This window comes from Boleophthalmus pectinirostris, unplaced genomic scaffold, assembly GCF_026225935.1.
Source record: "Boleophthalmus pectinirostris isolate CB_2022bp ecotype Guang Dong unplaced genomic scaffold, ASM2622593v1 HiC_scaffold_20, whole genome shotgun sequence".
Lineage (NCBI taxonomy): Eukaryota > Metazoa > Chordata > Actinopteri > Gobiiformes > Gobiidae > Boleophthalmus > Boleophthalmus pectinirostris.
In genome coordinates, this window is record NW_026571153.1 from 3,978,513 (window position 1) to 4,003,863 (window position 25,351).

Below are 25,351 nucleotides of genomic sequence, written 5' to 3' on the forward strand. Positions count from 1 at the left end.
TGCTAAAAACACTGAGCCAAACCGATATCAAAATCACTACACTTGAAGCTTTTTATGGCTCAAAATTTGTGCAAAATACGTTTACTTTTTACTCTTTAAGTACATAAACTGGTACTTTAATATTTGTACTTAAGAAGAACTGTAGAACAAATCTCAAAAGTGTTGAAAATAAGACACTATTTCAAATCACGCAAACAATAAAATAAAATACTAAGGCCAAAGTTTTAACATCTGTTTTTTACTGGCCCTCGGTGACCACATCGATCCAGTTTGAAAATCAAAATCTAAACAGAATTTCGAAATAAAGCAGACAGAGGCGTGTGTTTTCATGCCGTTACCCAGTTACTGAGAATTTCTTAGTGTCTACGTAGAAAATGGAAATGGTGTGTGGTTTATTGGACAAGCCTAGACCTAATTATGATTCATTACATAATTCCCTAATTACAGTTAAATCCTACAGGTCGTTGCGAAGTTTAATACTACTTGTTTTCAATCCCGGGAATTGTTTGTGTCATGGATTTTCTGAGAAAGGTCACAGAAACGTTTGCTGTGTAACTTTTCTGGTTGGGAGTTGGCACCAGTTTCGCTCCAGGGAGACGTTTTTGATTGTTACACGTTATTCTGCTCAAAGAATGCATGACTTTTTTGGGGGGGAATCAGCTGGAACGTCTCCCTGAATTTGACCCGTTATGAACCTAAGTTAGTTAATCTATATACATATAAATAAAAAAACAAATCAACACCTTTATTCATTACATATATTGTATGTATATTGTCTGAATGATTTTTGAACAATTTTTGTAGCTTTCTTAGGTCGCGTTTACACTGAAACGAGTCACTGTAAAAGAAATGTTTTGCGTCCACACATGTCGTTTCTGTGTCCGCAAGCTTTCCCTATCCACACAGCTTTGAGCACATTTGTTTACGTTTTACAGAAACGAAACTTAAAACCGCATGGCTCATTTGTATAAACTAAGCGATCGAAAAAACATTTGTGCGCTGATGCGGTTCAGCTTCTGTCAGACCAAAGGACACGACTCAGTGGAATATGAGTGTTCTTTCTGTGACAGAGGGGTGTTCTGCTGATGGTGAGTCTGTTCTGTGTTTCTGTCACGTTGGAGATGGTTCATGTGAAGCTTTTCAGAGATTATACGTCTGCAGGTCGTACACACAGACACACGTTTATATGAATGGACAGATATTTTAGCTTCTTAGTGTTTTGGCAGTGAATTACTTCGCGGTGCACAGACCTACATCAGAGTATCAGTGTTTTCAGGCGTTCACCCGATGCCGGATCAGGTCTGTACTAAGATGAATTCGTGGGAGCTGGAGGCACCAGATCGTTTTGTCTCTGGAGCCATTTTCAATCGGATTAGTGTGAACGAACACTGCATCCACAACGAAAACGACTCAAAAACGTACTAGTGTGGACGGGGCTTTAGTTTCTTGTGTTGCGCTTCTTACAAATTATGTTCATGGCAGGTAAATAATTAATATTTCTTCCCAGATCAACAGTTACAGACATGGGGACATGGGGGTCCTTCTTCCTATGGGATTTGCCCCAAATTACATACATCACGACCAAACAGCAGCGATTGGTTAAACAAAAAAGTACCTGCCTACCATCGAGTGAAAGAATCCTAATGCTGCGAGGTCAGATGGTTTCTACGAAGTGAAACTGTCTGATGAATCAGGCTAGATTTTCTAATGCTCGAGCTGGGAGTTTCAAGGCAGGGGAACACTAAAGCCTTTATTCCTATTTTTTTTTTTCATGTTTTTTTTTCCTTGCCATATTTTTCTTGCTACTAGAAGTTTATAAAAAAATTGTATATAGTAAAAGTAAAGTACAGGACTGAGAGTTGGGACGGGCCCGAAGGTGCGCCCGCGTAGACTGTCGAGTGATCGGGACTGAGACCGGGACTGAACGCATCTCAGTCCTGGTTTAGACCTAGTTCAGTCCTGGTTTAGACCTAGTTCAGTCCTGGTTTAGACCTGGTTCAGTTTAAATCACGGAAACCAGAAACGGCTGCTATCCGTTTTTTCTATTATTCATTTAAAAACAAAATGGAAAACTGAAAAAACGAATCATTATCTGTTTTTTTCATTTTGGTTTTATTTTGAAAAACGAATGAAAGAATGACTCACGGATTCACATAGGTCATACTAATCCCGTGCGAATACGGCTAAAAAAAACCCCATAATAACAAAACAAACAAATAAATGAATTGAAAAACGTGTATTCTTCCTGTGAGTGGGATCGCCTCTCCACAGATCTGACCTGTAGCTTATCTCCCTGGTAACAGATACAGTACGTTTAATGCGATCCAAACACTGCGATGTTATCTAGGGTTAATCATTTTATTTGGATGATAAGAATTTATGAGACAAGCGCAGGAAGCAGAAGTCAGTGAGGGAGTTGGCTGAATAATATTCGGTATTTTTGGACGTTTTGGAAAAGTATAAAAGCAGATTAAACTCAAGATTCACAAGGATGTTATAAATATACTGTTTCCTAGTACTTTTTTTCTGCGTAAATAGCCGTTGCTGTGTGAACTCCCGTGCCGTTGTAATGTTGTGAGGGCAGTTTAGGTCAAATACAAAGACGCACGTAATAGTTTTGAAAGCTTTTGCCACGCTCCCTTTACTTGAATACAATTTTAAGTGGATATTTTTAATTTTTACTTCATTACTTTTGAGATTAAGTAGCTGTACTTCACTCCTACGTTTCCCACTACAGCTGAACTGAAAAGTCAAAGTATTTTTTATGATAGTTTGAGAATTAGTTTGTACTGTTTTTCTGCATAAATAGTAGTTTTTGTGTGAACTCCCGTGCTGTTGTTGTCGCGTGAGCGCAATTTGGGTCAGATACAGAGATAGTTTAGTTTCGAAAGCTTTTGTCTCGTCTTTTTTTGTTTTGTTTTGTTTTTGTCAACCAACCGATCAGACCCTTTACCACAGAAGTTACATGTTGCGTCTTTATAATATATTATCGCGGTTTTAGTTTATTTTTCACAAGTGTTGTCACGATACAAACATTTCAAACTTGATTTTCGATACTAAGGAACTGTGGATGTAACTTTTTTTAGTATCGATACCTGATCAAATGAGCATCTAGTTTCGATTCTAGTTTTTTAAAGTGTTTATTTCATTCCTAAAGTATAAAAAGACACTAACAGGGTCCTGAAATCAATGAAAAGGAACAGAAAGAAGAGTCATCTTACATTATCGGTCCACTCTTCCCTTTTCCAGACACATTTACACTGAGAGTTACTTTAAAACATTTCAAATCCGTACATTTCATTTTAATCACAAATATTAAACAGAAAGCTTCACTTTTATGCACAACAGCTTAGTTTTAAATGCCATTCTTCTACTTGATTCTTTGATTTCTTTGTCAAGACTCTTCCATAAACGAACTCCTTTCACAGTGATGCTTCGCTTCATAACTTTGGTTCTGAATTTGTTTTTGTTTTTTTTAAACATGTAGGTTTCTTTTTAAATTGTAATGGCTTGTTCTCGTCTCAAACATCTTTGAATATTTACAGGTGACACTCTGCACTTTGTTTTATACATGACTTTGAGTAGACTTTAGTCAGCAATGTCATGCATCAGTTCAACACTTTAAGTTTAACAAATAATGGGTTCGATGGTTCTTTATAGACCTTTTTCACAATGGCTGCGATGTAGGGTAAACGTAACTCTCGGTTAATGATTTTCTATGGCAAAATATCTGTGTAAATGTCTGGCATATTTTCCAGCAGCTTCATAAATCTGTCCCAGCACTAAATATTCAACCAACAAGGTCCACAAAGGATAAACCACGAACTTCCACGAAGAATTTACCCCCAACTCTCAAGGGAAGAAAGACGAAACCTTAAGGGAGAAAAATTACGACGCATTAGTGACACACTGAACAAAACTAATGTTATGGTCATGAATAAAACAGAAGTAACTTGTTCACTCAGACTGATTCTAGAATAAAAAATAAAAAATCGTTTTCATGATATTGGCATAGATAAATAGATTTGTGCAGTTCGAATGCTACAAATGTTCACAGATCACACGTCTCAAATTTAGACCCCGTTTACACTGAAACTAATCCACGTATCACCGTATCGGAAACGATCTGCGTCCACACACGTCGTTTATATCTGCAAGCCTTCCCTATCCACACAGCTTTGAGCATATTTGTTTACATTTTACAGAAACGAAACTTAAAACCACATGTGCGAAGAATCTCTCAGTCGTCCAGGTAGAATCCATGAGGAGAAAATTCAGTTTGTCGACTTCAGTTCTTACCGAAGAACTGAAGAAGCGAAAACATCTGCGAAACGTCTTCAACCAAACTAACTTTTGTCCAGTCGACAAACTGAATTTTCTACTCTTAAAACCACATGGCTAATTTCCATAAACTGAGCGGCTCAAAAAAACAGCTCGCTTCTTGTGCGCTGATGTGGTTCAGCTTCTGTCCGACTAAAGGACACGACTCAGTGGAATATGAGTGTTCTTTCTGTGACAGAGGGGTGTTCTGCTGATGGTGAGTCTGTTCTGTGTTTCCGTCGTGTTGGAGATGGTTCATGGTAAACTTTTCAAAGCTTATACGTCTGCAGGTCGTACGCACAGACCGTATCTATGAATGGACATATATTCTAGCCTCTTAGTGTTTTGGCGGTGAATTACTTCGCGGTGCATTGACCTACATCAGAGTATCAGTGTTTTCAGGCGTCCACACATTCGTACTCAGATGAATTCGTCGGAGTTGGCAGCACCAGATCGTTCCGTCTCTGGAGTCGTTTTCAGTCGGACTAGTGTGAACGAACACTGCATCCACAACGAAAATTACTCGAATCTCGAATACGAACTAGTGTGGACGGGGGCCTCAAAACTGCACAAATCTCTGTCTGTACTAATTTCGACATCATGAAATTGACTTTTAATTTTAATTCTAGAAACAGTCTGAGTGAACAAGTTACTTCCGTTTTATTCATGACCTTAACATTAGTTTTGTTCAGTGTGTCATTAATACGTCGTCGTCGTTGTTCTCCTTTTACGTTTTCATCTTTCTTCCCTTGATAGTTGTGAATAAATTCTTCATGTTAGAATGTTTATCCTTTGTGGACCTTGTTGGTTGAAGGTTTGGTAATTTGGGCAGTTTTATGATGCTGGTGGAAGAATGTGCCAAGCATTTCCACAGATATTTTGCCATAGAAAATCATTAACCAGGAGGAACATTTACCGTACATCGTGGCACTTGCGGCCGTTGTGAAATAGGTTTGTAATGACTGATAATTCTCAAAGTCCTCTTCCGTAAAATAAATAAAGTCTGTGAGTGAGTTTTACATTTTGACCCTCAAATATGGTGCAATTATAGAGTTATACATGGTTAATAATGCCGCACTATTTCGTGGGAACTTTACTTTATGCAGCACAGCGATTGTTTCCGATACTTTTGACACTCAGCGTTACCTATTTTCATGACTGACATTGTTGTTTTTCTCTTTGCAGGCTTATATTCTTGGGGCATGAGCCCAGTCAATCCAGGTATGTCCCTTTTCCCATAAACTTCATTATAAATAAGTAACCAGACTCTTTTTACGAGCAAACAAATGACCTGTCCAACTGATGTTTCCTCACTTACCAAAAGCAAACAGCACTAGGAGAACTTACCGACCACGATTTCACAATGTTGACATCCACTTTTATTGTAAGTGTTGACTTAAGGGGATTTTTTTTTTGCCGTTTTTTTTGCAGTTCAACAGTCCAGGCCGTACATAGAGATTATCGAGCAGCCCAAGCAGAGAGGCATGCGCTTCAGGTACAAGTGCGAGGGGAGGTCTGCCGGAAGCATCCCCGGAGAGAAGAGCAACGACACCACCAAGACGCACCCGGCTATCAAGGTACTGCAAAGTCGATTTTTTTTTTTTTTTTTTTTTTTTTTGTAACGCAAAATTGACTGATGAGAGTTTGTAGTTGTGTTGGAATGTTGTTATCTCCTCAAAAACAGACCTGGAGTTTAGTTCAGTAGAGACTGGCTGAAATTATCCGAATGATTGAATGATTGAAGGTGTGTAGGAGTGTAAAAACACAGTGGAGCACTTTCTGTATTACCACATGACATCACAAGGTGGAACAGAGGAGATTTCTCAAAACTAAATCTGCAGGGTTTGTGTGTTAAACATGTGTGAATGAAACAAAACACAACTCCGGGTCTGTTTGTGACGAGGAAACATTACACATCATAACATAGATCCAAAAATAGCTTAGTATGGGCTCTTTAATTAGAAAATGGGAGTATTCCAATAACGATTTTGGATTCGGTTGTGACATATCTTCTGCCTCGAGGGAGTGGCACGAAACGGAAGCTTCCCAATAAAAGACATTCAAGTTAAGCAGGCTGAAAATTGGCGTGTATCAAATCACGAGAACGGTTCAGCAGCAGCAACAATGAGCGGTACTCCCACGGCGAAATCGAACCGCGTTCAGTGGATAAAACGGGTCTAATGGTTTTGTTCATTTGTCGATTCGTCATTGCTGATTCGATGACGCACGTAGATAATTATCTTAAATAAACTGCAGCTAAACCCACAGCCTGTTATTATGGCACGACTGGTTTACAAGCCGCATTGTTCGCCGATAATGAGGCATTAACTAAATGGACATTTTGTTATTGGAGCTGCTCGGGTTGTATCCGGTGGAGGAAGCACTCGATGTTGTGACCTCATTGATATCATGAGGTTCTGGTCGGTGTTTAAGAAAAGAGGTGTAGGCCACGGGACGGAGAGAGTGAATCACAGCAGCTCGTACATTTTATACATTACCGTAAACAGGGGTGTGTTCTGAAGTAACAAAAGACACATTAGTAATGACTTAACGTTTAACCGTTCACTTAACAACATGTATGACAACAGCATGTTCCAATTAGTGCCTCTAAAACCACTTATTAAATAAAAAAAATCATACTATCATCAGTGTTGGGGAGTAACAGCCCGTTTGACATTATAATGTGTTTAATTCAGTTTTGCGCACAGAAATGAAACTTAAAACCGCATTGCTAATTTGCATAAACAAAGATAAAACTCCAGCTCTTGTGTCGCTGATGTGGTTCAATTTCTGTCGGATTAAAAGACATGACTCAGGTGAATACAGGTTAGTGTGACCAGATTTGTGTTTGTCAAAACCAGGACACCGTACGGGGGGAGGGGGGTGGGGACTCGTCATCGACATTGAGCGACTCTCACCTGGAAAAACTTTTTCCCTCTGGACACAAAAACATATGTGCTGCTTTATACACTGTGCACATGGACTCACACTTGTCCCGAACGCAACTGAAAGTGTGGAATTTCTTGTACAAATCATCGTTAAATACACGTATGCACTTCGGTACGTTGCAGACTGACCGACTGTTTGTGTCTCGCTCCTTCTGAGTGCAGAGACACATGTACACACCTGTTTGGTCACGATACACACAGCAACCTACATTCGGTTTGTCGATTAAAATGAACGTAATCGATGAAACTCTTAATGATCAATTATCGATTAATCATGCCCATCCCTAGTTCTTACACCAGAGCCTGTCCTCTACGAACACAAGAAATCTGTACCATTTTGTGTAGATCGGCTATAGATCTGTATTAGCTGATATAAATATAAAAATCTAGAATCAGATTTGTCTTTTTGAACAGACTCATGGAGAAAAAAATGGAAATAAAAGTTGTATAGCGAAAAATAGTGAAAAATGTGTTCGTGATTTTTACTTCAACTTCGCTTGTGGGCCTTGCTGTGGATTTTAAAATTAGATATTGGTGTCAGAAAATATTGGTCATGGTTATAGGTTTGGTTTAGATCTGGTTTAGTCCTGGTCTAGACCTGATAGGACCACACCACAACAATATATTTGCAATGACGATGAGATGAAGTGGAGTTGGGGGGTCTGCTCAGCCCACAGGACCCCCCTCCCCGTCTGTAGATGTAGATGTCTTAAATCAGAAACACAAACAGCAGAGCGGGTAAGAGGGCGGGGCGCAGATACTGTAGCTCAGACAAACTGTGTTGATGGGAGAGGCTTCTGGGTAATTGGAGGTGTGGTTGAGATGAGCCGCGGGTTCACAGGAGAAGCCGGTTGAGGCGTTGTCCTGCTCCTGAATCTCACTTATTCAAATTAACTCTATTTTGGTGTAACTTTGTGTGGAAAGCAGCACATTGAGCATATTTTTCCTGGGACCAGTTTCCTTGGTCTAATAGAAACCAGACCGGACTTCTGTGCAGCCAGAAGACTTTCTCTTAATACTTACATCATAAATCATAGCTGCTCACTTTGCTTCGTGATTGTAACTTTCATAAACGTGACAAATCTGTGTCCCATGGTCTTGGTAAACAGTAGTAATTTATTTGAATATGTAATCTGGTGTTTTGGTTCCCTAGAAAACTGTCCAATCAGAAGCAGAACGAGCCTCACATGATTTTCTCATTTGTGTTGCCAGGTTCAGTGCTGAAATCCAGCTGGTTTAAACCTAAAATGCGTCTCTCTGATCTGAACGGGCTCTTCCTAAACCCCGGCACCTCCTGCAGCCAAACATGAGTCAGTGCTAGTGCAGCCTCTGCAGCTCAGGGAGGGAATTCTGGAGGTTCTGAGCTTTCACGTGACGCCTGAACATAAACTGAGAATGAGACAAACTTGTATGTTTTCTCTGTCTGCAGGTTTGGGCTCTGGCCACTAGGGATGGGCATGATTAGTCGATTAATCGATAATTGATCATTAAGAATTTCATCGATTATGTTAATTTTAATCGACAAACTGAATGTAAGTTGCTGTGTGTGTCGTGATCAAACAGGTGTGTACATGTGTCTCTGCATCAGAAGGAGCGAGACACAAACAGTGGGTCAGTCTGTAACGAACCGAAGCACAAATGTGTATTTAACGATGATTTGTAAAATCCAGGCTTTCCGTTGCGTTCGGGACAAGTGTGAGTCCATGTGCACAGTGTATAAAGCAGCACATATGTTTCAGAGTCCAGTGGGAAAAAGTTTTACCAGGTGAGAGTCGCTCAATGTGGATGACGAGGCCCCGCCCCCCTCCCCCCGTACGGTGTCCTGGTTTTGACAAACGCAAATCTGGTCACACTAACCTGTATTCCACTGAGTCATGTCTTTTAATCTGACAGAAGTTGAACCACATCAGCGACACAAGAGCTGGAGTTTTATCTTCACTGAGTTTATGCAAATTAGCGATGTGGTTTTAAGTTTCATTTCTGTGAGAGTTGAACAAAACTGAATTAAACACATTATAATGTCAAACGGGCTGATGTGACTCTAGAGTCGCTACGGTTTATATGTTGTAAAGTTGAGTTTATTTATGCAGATTAGTAGTGCAGATAATAATAATAATGATGATCATTTTAATATAAAAACGTTAATGATTAATCGATCGTTAATTCTTCCGACGATCGATTAAGAAAATTTCATCGAATGCCCATCACTACTGGCCACAGAGGTTCAGTTGTGATTGTAGTATCTTTTTTTTTTTTTACTTTAAGATCGTGCACTATGAAACTTGTCTGTTAGAGGGTCCACCACCTTCTTATCTCCATGGTGACGTTATAGCAATGTGGCATTTAAATGGTCTATCCTACATTTATTCATCCATCCAACCATTTTCTTCAGTTTTATCTGGAGCCAGGTCGCAGAGGAAACAGTATAGGCGAGTTTCAGCTGACGTCATTGTTATTAAAAGCTCGTGTTGCTGCTGGGAAATATTTTGGTCGGAGGCAAGAAACACGGTAGCGTCAAACACAGTGCGTAACCTCGTGTATTTATCCCCGATAATGGTAAATTCCTGCTGCATTATCGGATGCACAAATAGAAGCACGGAAGAAGGAAAATGTCTTTTTCGTATTCTAAGTGAAAAGAACCGCTAACGGTGAATTAAACGGCTTTCAAACATCCGCAGAGCAAACGTAGAAGATCCTAACAAACCGTGGACAGCAACAAGTTCAACAACACATCGAGACTCTTGGAGGTTTTCATCTTTTCTGCTGTGAATGGCCCAGGAGTTTCCACCAAGTCATTGTGGATATCGTTGAAGTGAATATTTGTCCAGGTAGTTGGAGATTCTGACCAGAAATTTGGTTTGGTCCACCTTTTGTCGGGGTTGAAAAGGGTGATTTGTCGTCCATCGATGTTTATGACCAATTTCTGGTCAAATGGTCTTGGGTCCTCTGCCGTTAGAGTGGATAAATAACTGGGATCAATACCCTTTACGTGCTTTCTCGCTCCGTCCGTCATGTTGAATTAGTGTTTATTGCCGCCGACCAAAATAATTCCCAGCATGCAACGCGCGCTTTTGTCAACAATGAAACTCGCCTATTGAGCAGGGAGGCCCAGACTTCCCTCCACACACACTTCCTCCAGCTTCTCCGGGGGATCCTGAGATGTTCCCAGACCAGCCCAGAGACATAGTCCCTCCAATATGTAAAACTCATTTCGACCGTTTGTATCCACGATCTCGTCCTTTCGGTCACTACCCAAAGCAGAGCTAAATTCATTGCAGTACTGTGGAACATTCACGGGCAAAGTAACAGAATCTCCATGGAGACAAGAAGTTTTAGACCCTTCATCAGAAAAGTTGTATAGTGCATCTTTCATCAAATTCAGAATTTTAATCTTACAATCTCAAGTCACCTGGGTTCGGTTTTGGCAGCTGTTGCTTTAATTACACCAGGTCCTTTCTGCTCCCCACGTCGTCCCTCATAATTCTCCTCGTTTGACGTCTTTCCCTTTCTCTTCAGGTGCACAACTACAGCGGCCCCCTGCGCGTCCGCATCTCCCTGGTGACCAAAAACCCGCCGCACAAGCCCCACCCCCACGAGCTGGTCGGGAAGGACTGCAAACACGGATACTACGAGGCCGACCTGCAGGAGCGGAGGATACACAGGTGAGGGGTTCAGAGGGAGCGGGAAAACCAAGATTCTGACTAAAGCAGGAATTCTAACATGTAAAAGTTAGCCATATAAACTCTTTAGAATTGCCAAGATGTATAATAATGACATCCAGTCCACAAAACAGCACTGTGAATCCAGTTTGAGTCGTACTTTAAAAGTAAAAAGGCAAGAGTAGTTCCTCACGTGTGTCCGTTTACATCCACACAGCGCACGGATCGAGGTGAAGCTGCAGATTTGCGATCAAAACTACTTCCTGTGGACTTTATTAATCTTTTATGCTTTAAAAATCATGTATCTGAAGTTTTGCGCCACATTTCACAAATAATAATAACACAGTTTTGACTTGTATCTAAACTAGAAGTGCAGAGCTTGGATCTTTTGAACACTTAAGAGTCTCAAAGCGAATGGTTTGACTGTAGACAAGAAACAGCAGAAGAAATCGCGCTCACAACTTTATATCCTGTGGTCCGCAGACAGATCCCGCTGCAGTCCTCGGAGATTTGAAACCTTGTCTGATTCTCTTTGTGTCTGTGGTGTGCGCTTTTTGGTTACGTTCAGTCTGCAGCCTCAAGTGACCCAAATCTGATTTTTTCGCCATCTATATCTGATCTTTTTATGACAGTCTGAACGACACAGATCAGATTTTTTTTCTAATATTTTTTTTCCAGGCCACTTGGGCTACGTTCAGACTGCAGGTCTTAAAGCTCAATTCGTATTTTTTGTGTGAAAACCAATCTTTTTTGCGAGGCCGTTCACATTTCCAATTAAATACGACTTGTATGTGATCTCCAGTGTGAACTTTAAACGCCCCAAAAGTGTTCCACATGTGCACTGGAGGAGGAGACGACATCACACACGGCGAGTTTGCTCAGTGTTTACGGAAGTCGCCTAAACACTGGGCTTGTCTCCCAAAATCTCGTCCAGTTGTTGGTATAATGGACAGGTTACATGTCCACGGCCGCTTTGTTTGTTTGAGTCTTTATCCTTCTTGTATTTATTTTCCGTTGATAATTGAGCCAGGACCGTCTGTAGCCGCGCTCGGACATTTCTTTGGCAATCATTTCAAAGACCCCCCAATTTGTCCTGAATACATCGATCCCCCCAAATATTAATAAACTCTCTAACTTCGCTTTCCCTCCTTTGACGAGACTCCGAGCCTGACGTGTAGGTGGATGAATGCGCCTTGGCCGTTCAGACTGAAGTCGCATGTCAAAAGATCGAATATGTATCGGCGTTAGGAGCACATATCCAAGTGAACTGGGTCGCATTTGAAAAAAATCAGATCTGTCATTAAAATATATCCAAACGTTCCTTTCTCCACGGCCAAAAACCTCGTCCTTCTCCTTCTCAATCTTTCGTTAAATCAAAAAAGCTGCATATGTTCTGGCTCCGGTACAACAGCAACAATAAAATCGCTGCGTGTGACATTGTTGTGTCCTCCAGTGCACATGCGGGACACTTTTGGGGCTTTTAAAGTTCACACTGGAGATCACATACAAGTCGCATTTAATTGGAAATGAGAATGACCTCGCACAAAAATCTGATCTCACAAAAAAATCTGAATTGAGCGTTACGTCTTGAATGTAGCCTTCATCACATGTTTAAAAAGCCTTTAAATTTAAATTGTGTGGCAGAGTCCTGCATGGGTCCATTTTTGGAGACCCGCACCCTCGCACTACAGCACAACACCCGCCCATTAACCCGTGATTATATCAAAGTTAAAGCCGCACCCAACCCATTAACATTCAACCTGTTACCCGCCGATGCCCGTGATAAATCGGGATCACCCCAATAGTCCAGGACCAAACCAGGACTAAACCAGGACTGAACCAACACCGTGTCATTAGTGGATTATAAATATATACACGCTGCAACCGCCGAGCCTGTCGCCGGGACTACACCGGGACTGGACCGGGACTGGACCGGGACTACACCGGGACTGGACCGGGACTACACCGGGACTGGACCGGGACTACACCGGGACTGGACCGGGACTGGACCGGGACTGGACACCGGGACTGGACCGGGACTACACCGGGACTGGACCGGGACTACACCGGGACTGGGCCGGGACTGGACGGGACCGGGACTGGACACCGGGACTGGACGGACTGGGGACTGGACCGGGACTGGACCGGGACTACACCGGGACTGGACCGGGACTACACCGGGACTGGACCGGGACTACACCGGGACTACACCGGGACTGGACCGGGACTACACCGGGACTGGACCGGGACTACACCGGGACTGGACCGGGACTACACCGGGACCGGGACTACACGGACCGGACTACACCGGACTACGACTACGGGACTGGGACTACGGGACTACACACACTGGACACACACACACCAGGACTGGACCGGGACTACACCAGTGTCATTAGCATAAATATATACACAACACAACCGCAGAGCCGATCGCCAGGACTACACCAGGTCTAAACCAGGTCTAAACCAGGTCTAAACCAGGAAAAGAAAGACCGGGAAATGACGCTTGTTTCCAGGAAAATGGACATGTGCAATCACTACCCGCTCGCATATTCGCCCGTAAAATTCCAGAACCTTAAAACCCGACCATTTCAGCAACTAATTCGTGGATACCCGACTCAGTGCAGGACCCTGGTGTGTGGCGCCCTTTCTGTTATAATGCAGTGAATTCTTGGGTCTAATCACTAACAGAAATTATCATCAGAAATATCATTTGTGCATTCACCTTTTAGATAAATCATGGCAAAATACAATGAATACAGTGTCTTAATAAGAAATCTGGCTCTTGCCTTCGTGTGGGATTATCCGAGATCATCACTATCTAGAAACCGAAAAAAAAAAATCTTAATTTCCGTTCTGTAAGTCTAGAGAGAGGAGCGCAGAGGCCTTGGTCCGCGGAGGTCTTTTGATTGCAGGGAGGTGATGTGTTGACAGAGATATAAATAGACGACTGATACTGGGTCACTGGGAGTTTGCAGAGGAGTGGAACATTAACCGCCTGAAATCTGTGTCTTTGCGAAGGGAGTTTGGAGTCGGGGGTCGGGGTGAGGGCGGAACAAAAAAAATGCTGTAATGACTGTTAACAAAGAGTTCCGTTGAAACTAAATTCCACTGAAACTAAATTGTTCAAATAGTTTACAAAGATTATTGTTTTTTTTTGTGATAGAAACCAGAAAGGAGCTCCACGTGACACGAAAAAAATGTCTAAACCCGTAGTGAACCAGGGACTGAACCAGAGACTGAACCAGAGACTGAACCAGGACTGAACCAGAGACTGAACCAGGGACTGAACCAGAGACTGAACCAGGGACTGAACCAGGGACTGAACCAGAGACTGAACCAGAGACTGAACCAGAGACTGAACCAGAGACTGAACCAGAGACAGAGACTGAACCAGGACTGAACTGAACCAGGGACTGAACCAGGGACTGAACCAGGGACTGAACCAGGGACTGAATCAGAACTTGGACCTTACCACGATATGACCAGGATCACATTCTAAACCAAAGGAAGGACTAAACCAGGTCCAAACCAGGTCTATGACAGGTGTTTTATAGCAGGTCTTAACCAGGTCTAAACTAGATCTAAACTAGGTCTACATTAGATCTGCACTATGTCTAAACCAGGCCTTAAACAGGTCTAAACTAGATCTAAACTAGATCTAAACTAGATCTAAACTAGGTCTACACTAGGTCTACACTAGGTCTACACTAGGTCTACAGTAGGTCTACACTAGGTCTTAAATCAAGTCTTAAATCAAGTCTTAAACCAAGTCTTAACCAAGTCTTAACCAGGTCTTAATCAGGTCTAAACCAGGTCTAAACTAGATCTACACTAGGTCTAAACTTGATCTAAACTTGATCTTAAATCAGGTCTAACCCAGGTTTAAACCAGGCCTAAACTAGATCTAAACTAGGTCTACATTAGGTGTACACTAGGTCTAAACCAGGTCTTAAATCAGGTCTCTACCAGGTCTTAATCAGGTCTAAACCAGGTCTAAACTAGATCTACACTAGGTCTAAACTTGATCTAAATCAGGTCTAAACCAGGTTTAAACCAGGCCTAAATCGGGTCTACGCCAGGTCTACGCCAGAACTATGCCAGCCAGAACTATGCCAGGTCTATAACAGCTCAGTTCTATCAGGTCCAAACTAGGTTTAAACCAGGTCTACACCAGGTCTAAGACAGGTCAAAATCGTGTCTAAACCAAGTGTAAACCAGATCTAAACCTGTTTTAAACCAGGCCTCAATTGGGTCTACGCCAGGTCTATGCCAGTCTACACATAGGTCTAAACCAGGACTAAACCAGGTCTAAACCAGATCTAAACCAGGTCTACACCAGATTAACTCTATCAGGTCCAAACCAGGTTCAGTACACTAGCCCTAAACCAGATCGAAACCAGATCGAAATCGAAACCAGGTCTACATTTATAAAATAAAAACAGAACTGTGCTGTATTGTTAGTTATTTCCTGCGAAGAGGCTAAGTATTTGCTGAAAAGTGTTTGAAGGTCTCTCAAACTTGTTACTACCAAATCTGTTTCTCACACGGCTGAAGTGAAACGTGAAGCTCTTCCTGCAGCCTGTGGTTCGCTGCAGCCACGGTTAATCTCTCTAACTCGATCTACGGCATCCGTTTTATGCCAATGCACGAAAGACCTGGCCTTATTTGGCACAAAACTTTCAAACCTTGTAGTCTAGATCTTTACCAGCACGTTCTGAAATGCACGTGATCTAGTATTAGTTCAACGGTTGCTCTGAAAACTTAAAATCGCACGTGTTTTTAAAGTCACTCTACCTGATTTTAACTGTTCTAAAAGCTGTTTGAATCTGGTTCAGACTTATTCTACACCTTTCTAACGCATTCCTCGCATTCTGAGCATTAATTATTCACCACGATGAGTTTATAAGGAATGTTCAGAAGTCACAGCGGAGTATCGCAGTAATGCCAGCGCTATTTACCAGCAGCTTTATCCAAAACCAGTGATTTTTGACCAATTTGATGTAAACTAGGACTAAACTAAGATTAAACCAGAACTACATCAGGTCTAAACTAGGACCATCACAATTTTTGACTCATCAGATCCCCGCCAACAGTAAAGAGGAGCTTAAATTGTGATTTGTTTTGCCAAAATACAGAAAAACATGATTGCAAATGACCATAAAGCAAAAAATAAATAAATACTTTTTTTTTTTTTTTTTATTCAGCAGCAGAAGTCCCTCGGGATGTACCATGAGATGTATTTCGTGAATATATCGTGAAAATATCGTACTGAGAGATTTGGATATTGTTACATCTCTAATCGTGAGCTTTCCCACGATATCGCAATAAATATCGTACCGTGAGGTCAGTGTTGGGAAGGTGACTTTTAAAATGTAATCTCCTACAGATTACAGATTACACACACCCAAAATGTAGTTTGTAACGTAATCCATTAAATTACATAAAGTGGGTAATGTAATCTGAATACTTTGGATTACTTGATTTGCTGTAGAGAAACAAAGACGAGGAAATCTTCACATAAAATGTTTTGTCTGATAAAAGAAAATAAAAAGCCCAGACTTTACTGAACCAAATTTAAAAATATTATTGATAGAAGACGAGGAGACACGGTCCACACAGCATGGTTTAGTCCTGTTAAATCCTGTTTTAGACCTGTTTTAGTCCTGGTTTAGTCCTGGTTTAGACCTGGTTTAGACCTGGTTTAGTCCTGGTTTAGTCCTGGTTTAGTCCTGGTTTAGACCTGGTTTAGACCTGGTTTAGACCTGGTTTAGTCCTGGTTTAGTCCTGGTTTAGACCTGGTTTAGACCTGGTTTAGACCTGGTTTAGTCCTGGTTTAGACCTGGTTTTAGACCTGGTTTATCCTGGTTTAGTCCTGGTTTAGTCCTGGTTTAGACCTGTTTAGTCCTGGTTTTGACCTGGTTTACCTGGTTTAGTCCTGGTTTAGACCTGGTTTAGACCTGGTTTAGTCCTGGTTTAGTCCTGGTTTAGACCTAGTTTAGACCTGGTTTAGACCTAGTTTAGACCTAGTTTAGTCCTGGTTTAGACCTAGATTAGACCTAGTTTAGTCCTGGTTTAGACCTAGTTTAGACCTGGTTTATTCCTGGTTTTGACCTGGTTTTGACCTGGTTTAGATCTAGTTCAGAACTGGTTTAGTTTCTGGCAATGAGTGGACTCACCGGAGGGGGAGGGGAGGGGGCGGGGATAATGGATAATGTGAAAACAGGAAAATCCCTCTGTGTAATCCATTTATTTCAACAAAGTAACTGTAATCCAGTTACCACTCACTGAAACAGTAACTGTAACTGAATACAGTTACTCATCATTTGTACTCTGATTACATAACTCCAGTACATGTAATCTGTTACTCCCCCAACACTGCGTGAGGTTCATATCGTATCGTGAGACTTTCATTGATTTCACAAATACAACACACTTTAGTCTTGTATGCAGAGCACACAGGTAAAAAAAAAGATCTGCAGTGTTATTCTCATTTTAGAATCAAAAGGTTTCGTGGCTCCGTGGTTTTCTTTTCTGTGGGAGACGCTCCAAATCTCTCTGAGTATTTCAAGTTGCCAACCACAGTAATGCTAAGAACAACTAGCATGCTAACGGCAGTGTTGGGGAGTAACAGATTACATGTACGGGAGTTAGTTACTGGTACTTTGTTGAAATAAATGGATTACATGGTGGTATTTTCGTGTTTTCACATTTTGGGCCCTTTTTTTTTTTTTTGGTAATTCCACTCATTGCCGGACACTAAACCAGGTCTAAATCCAGGTCTAAAACCAGGACTAAACCAGTTCTAAACCAGTTCTAAACCAGTTCTAAACCAGTTCTAAACCAGTTCTAAACCAGGTCTAAACCAGGTCTAAAACCAGGTCTAAATCCAGGACTAAACCAGGTCTAAAACCAGGACTAAACCAGGTCTAAAACCAGGACTAAACCAGGTCTAAAACCAGTTCTAAAACCAGTTCTAAAACCAGTTCTAAACCAGGTCTAAACCAGGTCTAAAACCAGGACTAATACCAGGTCCAAACCAGGATTAAACCAGGACTAAACCAGGACTAAGCCAGGTCTAAACCAGGACTAAACCAAGTCTAAACCAGGATTAATCCAGGTCCAAACCAGGTCTAAACCAGGTCCAAACCAGATCTAAACTAGGTCTAAACCATGACTAAAGTAGGACTAAAACCAGGTCTAAACCAAAACTAAGGCAGGACTAAAGCAGGACTAAAGCAGGACTAAAGCAGAACTAAAGCAGGACTAAAGCAGGACTAAAGCAGGACTAAAGCAGGACTAAAACCAGGTCTAAACCAGGTCTAAACCAGGTCTAAAGCAGGATTTAACAGGACTAAACCAGGACTACACCATGCTGCGTGGACCATGTTTCCTCCTCTTTTATCAATAATATTTTTAATTTGTTTAAGTAAAGTCTGGGCTTTTTTATTTTCTTTTATCAGACAAAACTTCTTATGTGAAGATTTCCTCGTCTTTGCTTCTCTACAGCAAATCAAGTAATCCAAAGTATTCAGATTACATTACTCACCTTATGTAATTTAATGGATTCCGTTACAAACTACATTTTGGTGTGTGTAATCTGTAATCTGTAGGGGAATACGTTTTAAAAGTCACCTTCCCAACACTGGCTAACGGTTTACTTCCGAATTTGTGGAGGATAAATTACATCTTATTATTACAGGCTCTCTGTCTGTACTGAGGAAAGACACATGTTACTGTCTTAACGTAGGCTGCGTGAAAAATGCTGAGGAAGTAGCTGTAAAAATGTGCTGTGTCACAGAAAAGGAGCATCAGCCTTGTTCTAAAATGTAGTCACACAGCATTTTATCATGAGCGCAAATAGGTCAAAAGAAGGGATGGGACAAGACACGACTTCTGAGATGAGACATGTGTTGAGTCAGTATAGTCATATTTTCTTTGCGTTTTGGTGATTTTCAAGCAGCTTTTCTGTATTTTACCTAAACAAGTGATAATTAATGCGTCTTTTTACTGTTGGCAAGGAGCAAATTGGTCAAAAATGGGGACACCAGGGACATTTCTTGTACAAAAATGGGACAAATCACTGGTTTCGTTTGAATCTGCTGGGACAGGGGACGCAGGGCTCGAAACTGGGACTGTCCCGGGTCAATAAGAACGTCTGGTCACTCTAGGACTGTCCTAGGTGTGTCTTTCTTGGAGTTTAGGGTGACCAGATTTTCAAAATAAAGAAACTGGGACATCCCGGGTTGGGGTGGTAATAATAAAATTGTGAAACAAGTGCCAAGTTAAAGGTTGTATAGAGGATTTTTTTAAGGGAAGAGAAATACAGCGACAGTCCTTGTGCGCATTCAGAATTACTGTTGAAGTTTCCTGTCTAGAAGTAATTCAGCGACCGATGCGTCAGTTTTTAGACGCTTCGTCTGCTTCGGTCGCGCCATCGCTGGACGAGATCTCCAAGAATCACCTCAGTTTGGCTTTGCTCCTTTTCCCCTTCTCTTCTTCTTTCAGCGACCTCAAAAACAGACTTTCTTTTGCGGCGAGCTGGTCGTGGATTCTCGTCCGCCGTCGCGACAAACTTTGTGCGAAATGCGAGGAAGCGACAGTTCGAAAAAGCCTCTAAAAACCGCTGCGTAAACCACGTAATCCCCGCGCTCCAACGAGTCAGTTACACTAGGGAGTTTGATTGACAACCTAACAGCCAATAGAAAATGAGGGAGCCTCGTTTTCTATTGGCTGATGTTTATCTGGCCTCACTACGTCCACAGTTGATAGATTTTTGTTCTTTTTTTTTTTTGGTCATCATAATTACAAAGCTGCTGCGTCTCTGTAATGGTATTTTAATCTTTCACTGACAATTTGAAACAAAAAAAAAATCCTCCATACAACCTTTAAGGAAAATTGTTATGCATTCGGCACTAACATGAGGCAGTATAGTCGTGTTTTCTTTGTGTTTTGGTGATTTTCAAGCAGCTTTTCTGTATTTTACCTAAACAAGTGATAATTTATGTGTCTTTTTACTGTTGGCAGGGATCAAATTGGTCAAAAATAGGGACACCAGGGACATTTCTTGTAAAAAACTGGGACAAATCAGTGGTTTTGGATAAATCTGCTGGGACGGGGGACACAGGACTCAAAACTGGGACTGTCCCGGGTAAATAGAGACGTCTGGACACTACAGCTACTTTTACTTTCTGAAAGAATAGCAATTTATAGCTATAAATGTTTTAAATCCAAATAACACAATGCTTTTTAACACCACAATTTTGATTTTTTTTTCGAGAGAAACGTCTGTAGTTGTAAATTTTAAATCACCTTTCTGTTTACACGGCACATTTTAAACACATCCAGGACCTAAGAAGAAAAAAATATTAGAATTAATAGATAAACAGATGCTATTTATTTATTTATTTTTTTTAAATGAGATAATTAATTTCTTTTTACAATAATTTTCACACAAGCAAAACAAAAGACATACAAATGGCACGAGTAGCAACATAAATACACAGGGAAAGATGGAATAAAATTGTAACCAAAAAAAATAGAGCTAGTTAGGAGTTTTCTATCAATTTCAGTCTTTCTACTAAGTTTCACAACAGATTTTTTTTTTTAAATATGTTTCAGAGAAGAAAATAACAGACATAGTTCTTTATGAGAAACACTAAAGTTTGGTCGACTCTTAAACTATCTTTTTTTATGATCATATTTTTATGTCCCTAAAATTTTTATGGAGTTAATTTTCTTATTTAATATTTGGACCTGGCATATGTTTTGATAACCAGTGATGTAAATCCTCCCAAAATGCATTACTATACATACAAATAAAGAATATGTGGTCTGGAGTTTCAGTGCACTCTCTGCAGAAAGAACAATTGGTAACTTAAAATCCAAAAATGTTTACATAGAAAGTCAGAGAAACAGATACTAGCTTAGGGTGACCAGACGTCCTTATTTACCCGGGACAGTCCCAGTTTTGACTTCTGTGTCCCCTGTCCCAGCAGATTCATACAAAACCAGTGATTTGTCCCAGTTTTATACAAGAAATGTCCCAAGTGTCGATATTTTTGACAAGTTTGATCCCTGCCAACAGTAAAGAGACGTATAAAAATTGTCATTTGTTTCAGTAAAATACAAAAAATCTACTTAAAAACGACCAAAACACAAAGAAAATCTAAACGGATACTAGTCTAGAGTGACCAAACGTCCCTATTTCCCCGGAACAATCCCAGTTTTGAGCCCTGTGTCCCTTGTCCCAGCAGATTTATCCAAAACAAGTGATTTGTCTTAGTTTTATACAAAAATTGTCCCAAGTGTCACTATTTTTGACCAATTTGATCCCTGCCAACAGTAAAGAGACGTATAAAAATTGTCATTTGTTTCAGTAAAATACAAAAAATCTACTTAAAAACGACCAAAACACAAAGAAAATCTAAACAGATACTAGTCTAGTGTGACCAGACGTCTTATTTACCCGGGACAGTCCCAGTTTTGAACCTGTGTCCCCTGTCCCAGCAGATTCATACAAAACCAGTGATTTGTCCCAGTTTTATACAAAGAAATGTCTCAGTTGTCGTTATTTTTGACAAGTTTGATCCCTGCCAACAGTAAAGAGACGCATAAACTGTCATTTGTTTAGGTAAAATACAAACACTCTGCTTAAAAACGACCAAAACACAAAGAAAATCTAAACAGATACTAGTCTAGAGTGACCAGATGTTCTTATTTAACCGGGACAGTCCCAGTTTTGAGCCCTGTGTCTCCTGTCCCAGCAGATTCATACAAAACCAGTGATTTGTCTCAGTTTTATACAAGAACTGTCCCAGGTGTTTCTATTTTTTTACCAATTTCTTTACCACTAATTGTAAAGGGGCCAATATATTGTCCTTCTTTTTTGCCAAAATAGAGAAAACATGTTAGAAAAGCATAGAGCATAAGGCAAAAAAGCAACAGTTTATTAATTAAATACTTAAATTAAATACTGACACACATGTGAGCAGAGAAAGGACAATGTTAAGAGCTTTTTTCACTATTTTATTATCAACCATTCCAGCTCGGGTGTGTCCCAGTTTTTAATTTTGCTTATGTGGTCAGCCCAGTCTCAGTTTTATACAAGAAACGTCCCAGGTGTCACTATTTTTTACCAATTTGATCCCTGCTAACAGTAAAGAAAGACATAAATTGTAATTTGTTTAGGTAAAATACAAAAAATCGGCTTAAAAACGACTAAAACACAAAGAAAACGTGACTATACTGACTCAAGTTTTAGTCACAAATGGTCTCTAAGTAACAATTTTCACTACTTACGCTCTCGTTTCACTATTTTATTATTAACAACCACCAAAAAAACGGTGATGTCCCAGTTTTTTATTTAAAAAATCTAGTTACCCTGTACTAACTGAACCGATTCTAGACTCTTGGTGTATTTCAGATCATGTTTGTCGAGGTCTGAAGCACTGTTCTGATTTCGTTGACCTTTCCGTGCTAAAAATACTCCGCGTACCGTAAACTGTGGCCGGCGTGTGACCGTAAATGTGTTTCAGTTTTCAGAATCTGGGCATCCAGTGTGTGAAGAAAAAGGATGTGAACGAGGCCATCACCTGCCGCCTTCAGACCAACAACAATCCCTTTAACAGTACGTACTACCTGGGTTTCTAGGGCTTCTTTGTTTGTTTGTTTAGACCGACTGCCTCATACGGATGTTACGTTTTACAAAATTCTGATATGCAATAATGACTGTAAAGGTGTAACTTTTTTGTAGTGGTAATAGTAGTGGTAGTGGTATTAGGAGTAGTAGGAGTAGGAGGATGAGGAGTAATAGTAGGTGTAGGAGGAGGAGTAGTAGGAGGAGTAGGAGTAGTACAGGAGTAGTAGTAGGAGGAGTAGCAGGAGTAGAAGAAGTAGGAGTGGTAGGAGGAATAGTAGTAGGAGTAGTAGTAGTAGGAGTAGGAGGAGGAGTAGTAGGGGTAGTAGTAGGAGAAATAGGAGGAGGAGGAGGAGGAGTAATAGTAGGTGTAGGAGGAGGAGTAGGAGTAGTAGGAGTAGGAGTAGGAGGAGTAGGAATAGTAGTAGGAGGAGGAGTAGTAGTAGGAGTAGGAGTAGGAGTAGTAGTAGGAGTAGGGGTAGGAGGAGGAAGAGGAGGAGTAGAGTAGTAGGAGTAGGAGGAGTAGGAATAGTAGTAGTAGTAGGAGTAGTAGTAGGAGTAGGGGTAGGAGGAGGAGGAGGAGTAGGAGGAGTAAGAATAGTAGGAGTACTCGGAGTAGTAGTAGTAGAGGTAGTAGGAGGAGGAGTAGTAGTAGGAGTAGGAGAGTAGTAGTAGTAGTAGTAGTAGTAGGAGGAGGAGTAGTAGTAGGAGGAGGTAGTAGTAGGAGGAGGAGTAGTAGGAGGGAGTAGTAGGAGGAGTAGTAGTAGTAGGAGTAGTAGTAGTAGGAGTAGTAGTAGTAGGAGTAGTAGTAGTAGAGTAGTAGTAGTAGGAGGAGGAGTAGTAGGAGTAGTAGTAGTAGTAGTAGTAGTAGTAGGAGGAGTAGAGTAGTAGGAGGAGGAGTAGTAGTAGTAGTAGTAGTAGGAGTAGTAGTAGTAGTAGTAGTAGTAGGAGGAGTAGTAGTAGTAGGAGTAGAGTAGTAGAGTAGGAGTAGTAGGAGTAGTAGTAGTAGTAGTAGTAGTAGTAGTAGTAGTAGTAGTAGTAGGAGGAGGAGTGTAATATCTGGTCATTTTGCAGCACTAATAATGTTAACGAAGGCACAAAAGTTTATCGTTTATGATCGTACAAAATAAACCACCATAAAACCATAAATGAGAATGAAAAAATGTAAGGATTTTTTTGTTTTTGTTTATAGTCGTACAAACCAATAATAGTGATAAAAAAGGCACAAAATTTTTCGTTTATGATCAGTATACACCTGTAAAAAATCTTGGCCAAAATTTAAGATATAAACACTTAAATCTATCAAAAAAATGACTTAAAAATTATGAAATTATCTGTCCATGCAGCAAGTTATCTTAAAATAAACCACCTCTTGACTAGAATAACGCCGTTTCAGAACTATTAAAGGTTGTATAGAGGATTTTTTTAAGGGAAGAGAAATACAGCGACAGTCCTTGTGCGCGTTCAGAATTACTGTTGAAGTTTCCTGTCTAGAAGTAATTCAGCGACCGACGCGTCAGTTTTTAGACCCTCCGTCTGCTTCGGTCGCGCCATCGCTGGACGAGATCTCCAAGAATCACCTCAGTTTGGCTTTGCTCCTTTTCCCTTTCTCTTCTTCTTTCAGCGACCTCAAAAACGGACTTTCTTTCGCGGCGAACCGGTCGTGGATTCTCGTCCGCCGTCGCGACAAACTTTGTGCGAAATGCGAGGAAGCGACAGTTCGAAAAAGCCTCTAAGAACCGCTGCGTAAACCACGTAATCCCCGCGCTCCGACGAGTCAGTTACACTAGGGAGTTTGATTGACAACCTAACAGCCAATAGAAAATGAGGGAGCCTCGTTTTCTATTGGCTGATGTTTATCTGGCTTCACTACGTCCACAGTTGATAGATTTTCGTTCTTTTTTTTTTGGTCATCATAATTACAAAGCTGCTGCAGCTCTGTAATGGTATTTTAATCTTTCACTGACAGTTTGAAACAAAAAAAAAATCCTCCATACAACCTTTAAGTAGAAAATAAATCTGAAAACAAGTAAGTTTTAAAATCTTTGCCAGATCAATGGAATTCGCCGTGTAAAAACGATGCACCATTTGTGATTTTGACACAATCGTTTCTCTCGTCGGTTTTTAAGCTCGTAATCTCCGCACAGACGCCGATCTTGGTTTTGATTCGAGTTCTTAGAGCGGCGTTCGAGAGTCTGTCTCCCGTAAATCCGCCCTGACTCAAGGTTTCGCTAATAGGCCCATTGTTGGCCTAATGCATTCCATCCCTCCCTGTCTGCCCGGCGAATCTGTGCCAGCAGATTACTCAGGATGCCCTGCCCTCGTGTATTTGCTAACCACACCCTCTCTCTCTCTCTCTCTCTCTCTCTCTCTCTTTCTTTATCTCTCTTTCTCTACTTTCTCACACCCTCTCTTCCTCTCATTCGGTTGCTCTCTCTCCCCATCTCCCTCTCTCTTTCCTCTCTCCCTCTTTCTCCTCTTCCTCTGTCGCTCTCTTTGTTTTGCTCTCTCTCTCTCCCCTCTTTCTCTCTCTTTTCTCTCTCCCTCTCTCCACTCCCTCTCTCTCTTATCTCTTTTTCCTCTCTCTGTTGCTCTCTTTCTCTCTCCTCCCTCTCTCTCCTCTCTCCCTCTTCTCTCTCTCTCTCTCTCTCTCTCTCTTCTCTCTCTCTCTCTCTCTCTTCTCTCTCTCTCCCCTTCCTCACTCTCTCTTCTCCCTCCCTCTCCTCTCTTCTCTGTCCCTCTGTCTCTCTCTCTCTCCCCTCTCTCCCCTTTCTCTCTCTGCT

The 25,351-nt window shown here is 41.1% G+C and overlaps 1 protein-coding gene across 1 annotated transcript in view; it reads left to right on the forward strand.

Annotated features, from left to right (window-relative positions):
* The window catches only part of rela (v-rel avian reticuloendotheliosis viral oncogene homolog A), a 67,123-nt gene that overhangs the window by 14,361 nt on the left and 27,411 nt on the right, over nucleotides 1–25,351 (forward strand). Inside the window, exons 2-6 of the mRNA XM_055156547.1 lie at nucleotides 5,506–5,541; nucleotides 5,752–5,897; nucleotides 10,785–10,930; nucleotides 22,468–22,559; nucleotides 22,817–22,824. Of these exons, the coding sequence (XP_055012522.1) occupies nucleotides 5,506–5,541; nucleotides 5,752–5,897; nucleotides 10,785–10,930; nucleotides 22,468–22,559; nucleotides 22,817–22,824 (428 nt within the window). The remainder of the gene's footprint in view (nucleotides 1–5,505; nucleotides 5,542–5,751; nucleotides 5,898–10,784; nucleotides 10,931–22,467; nucleotides 22,560–22,816; nucleotides 22,825–25,351) is intronic.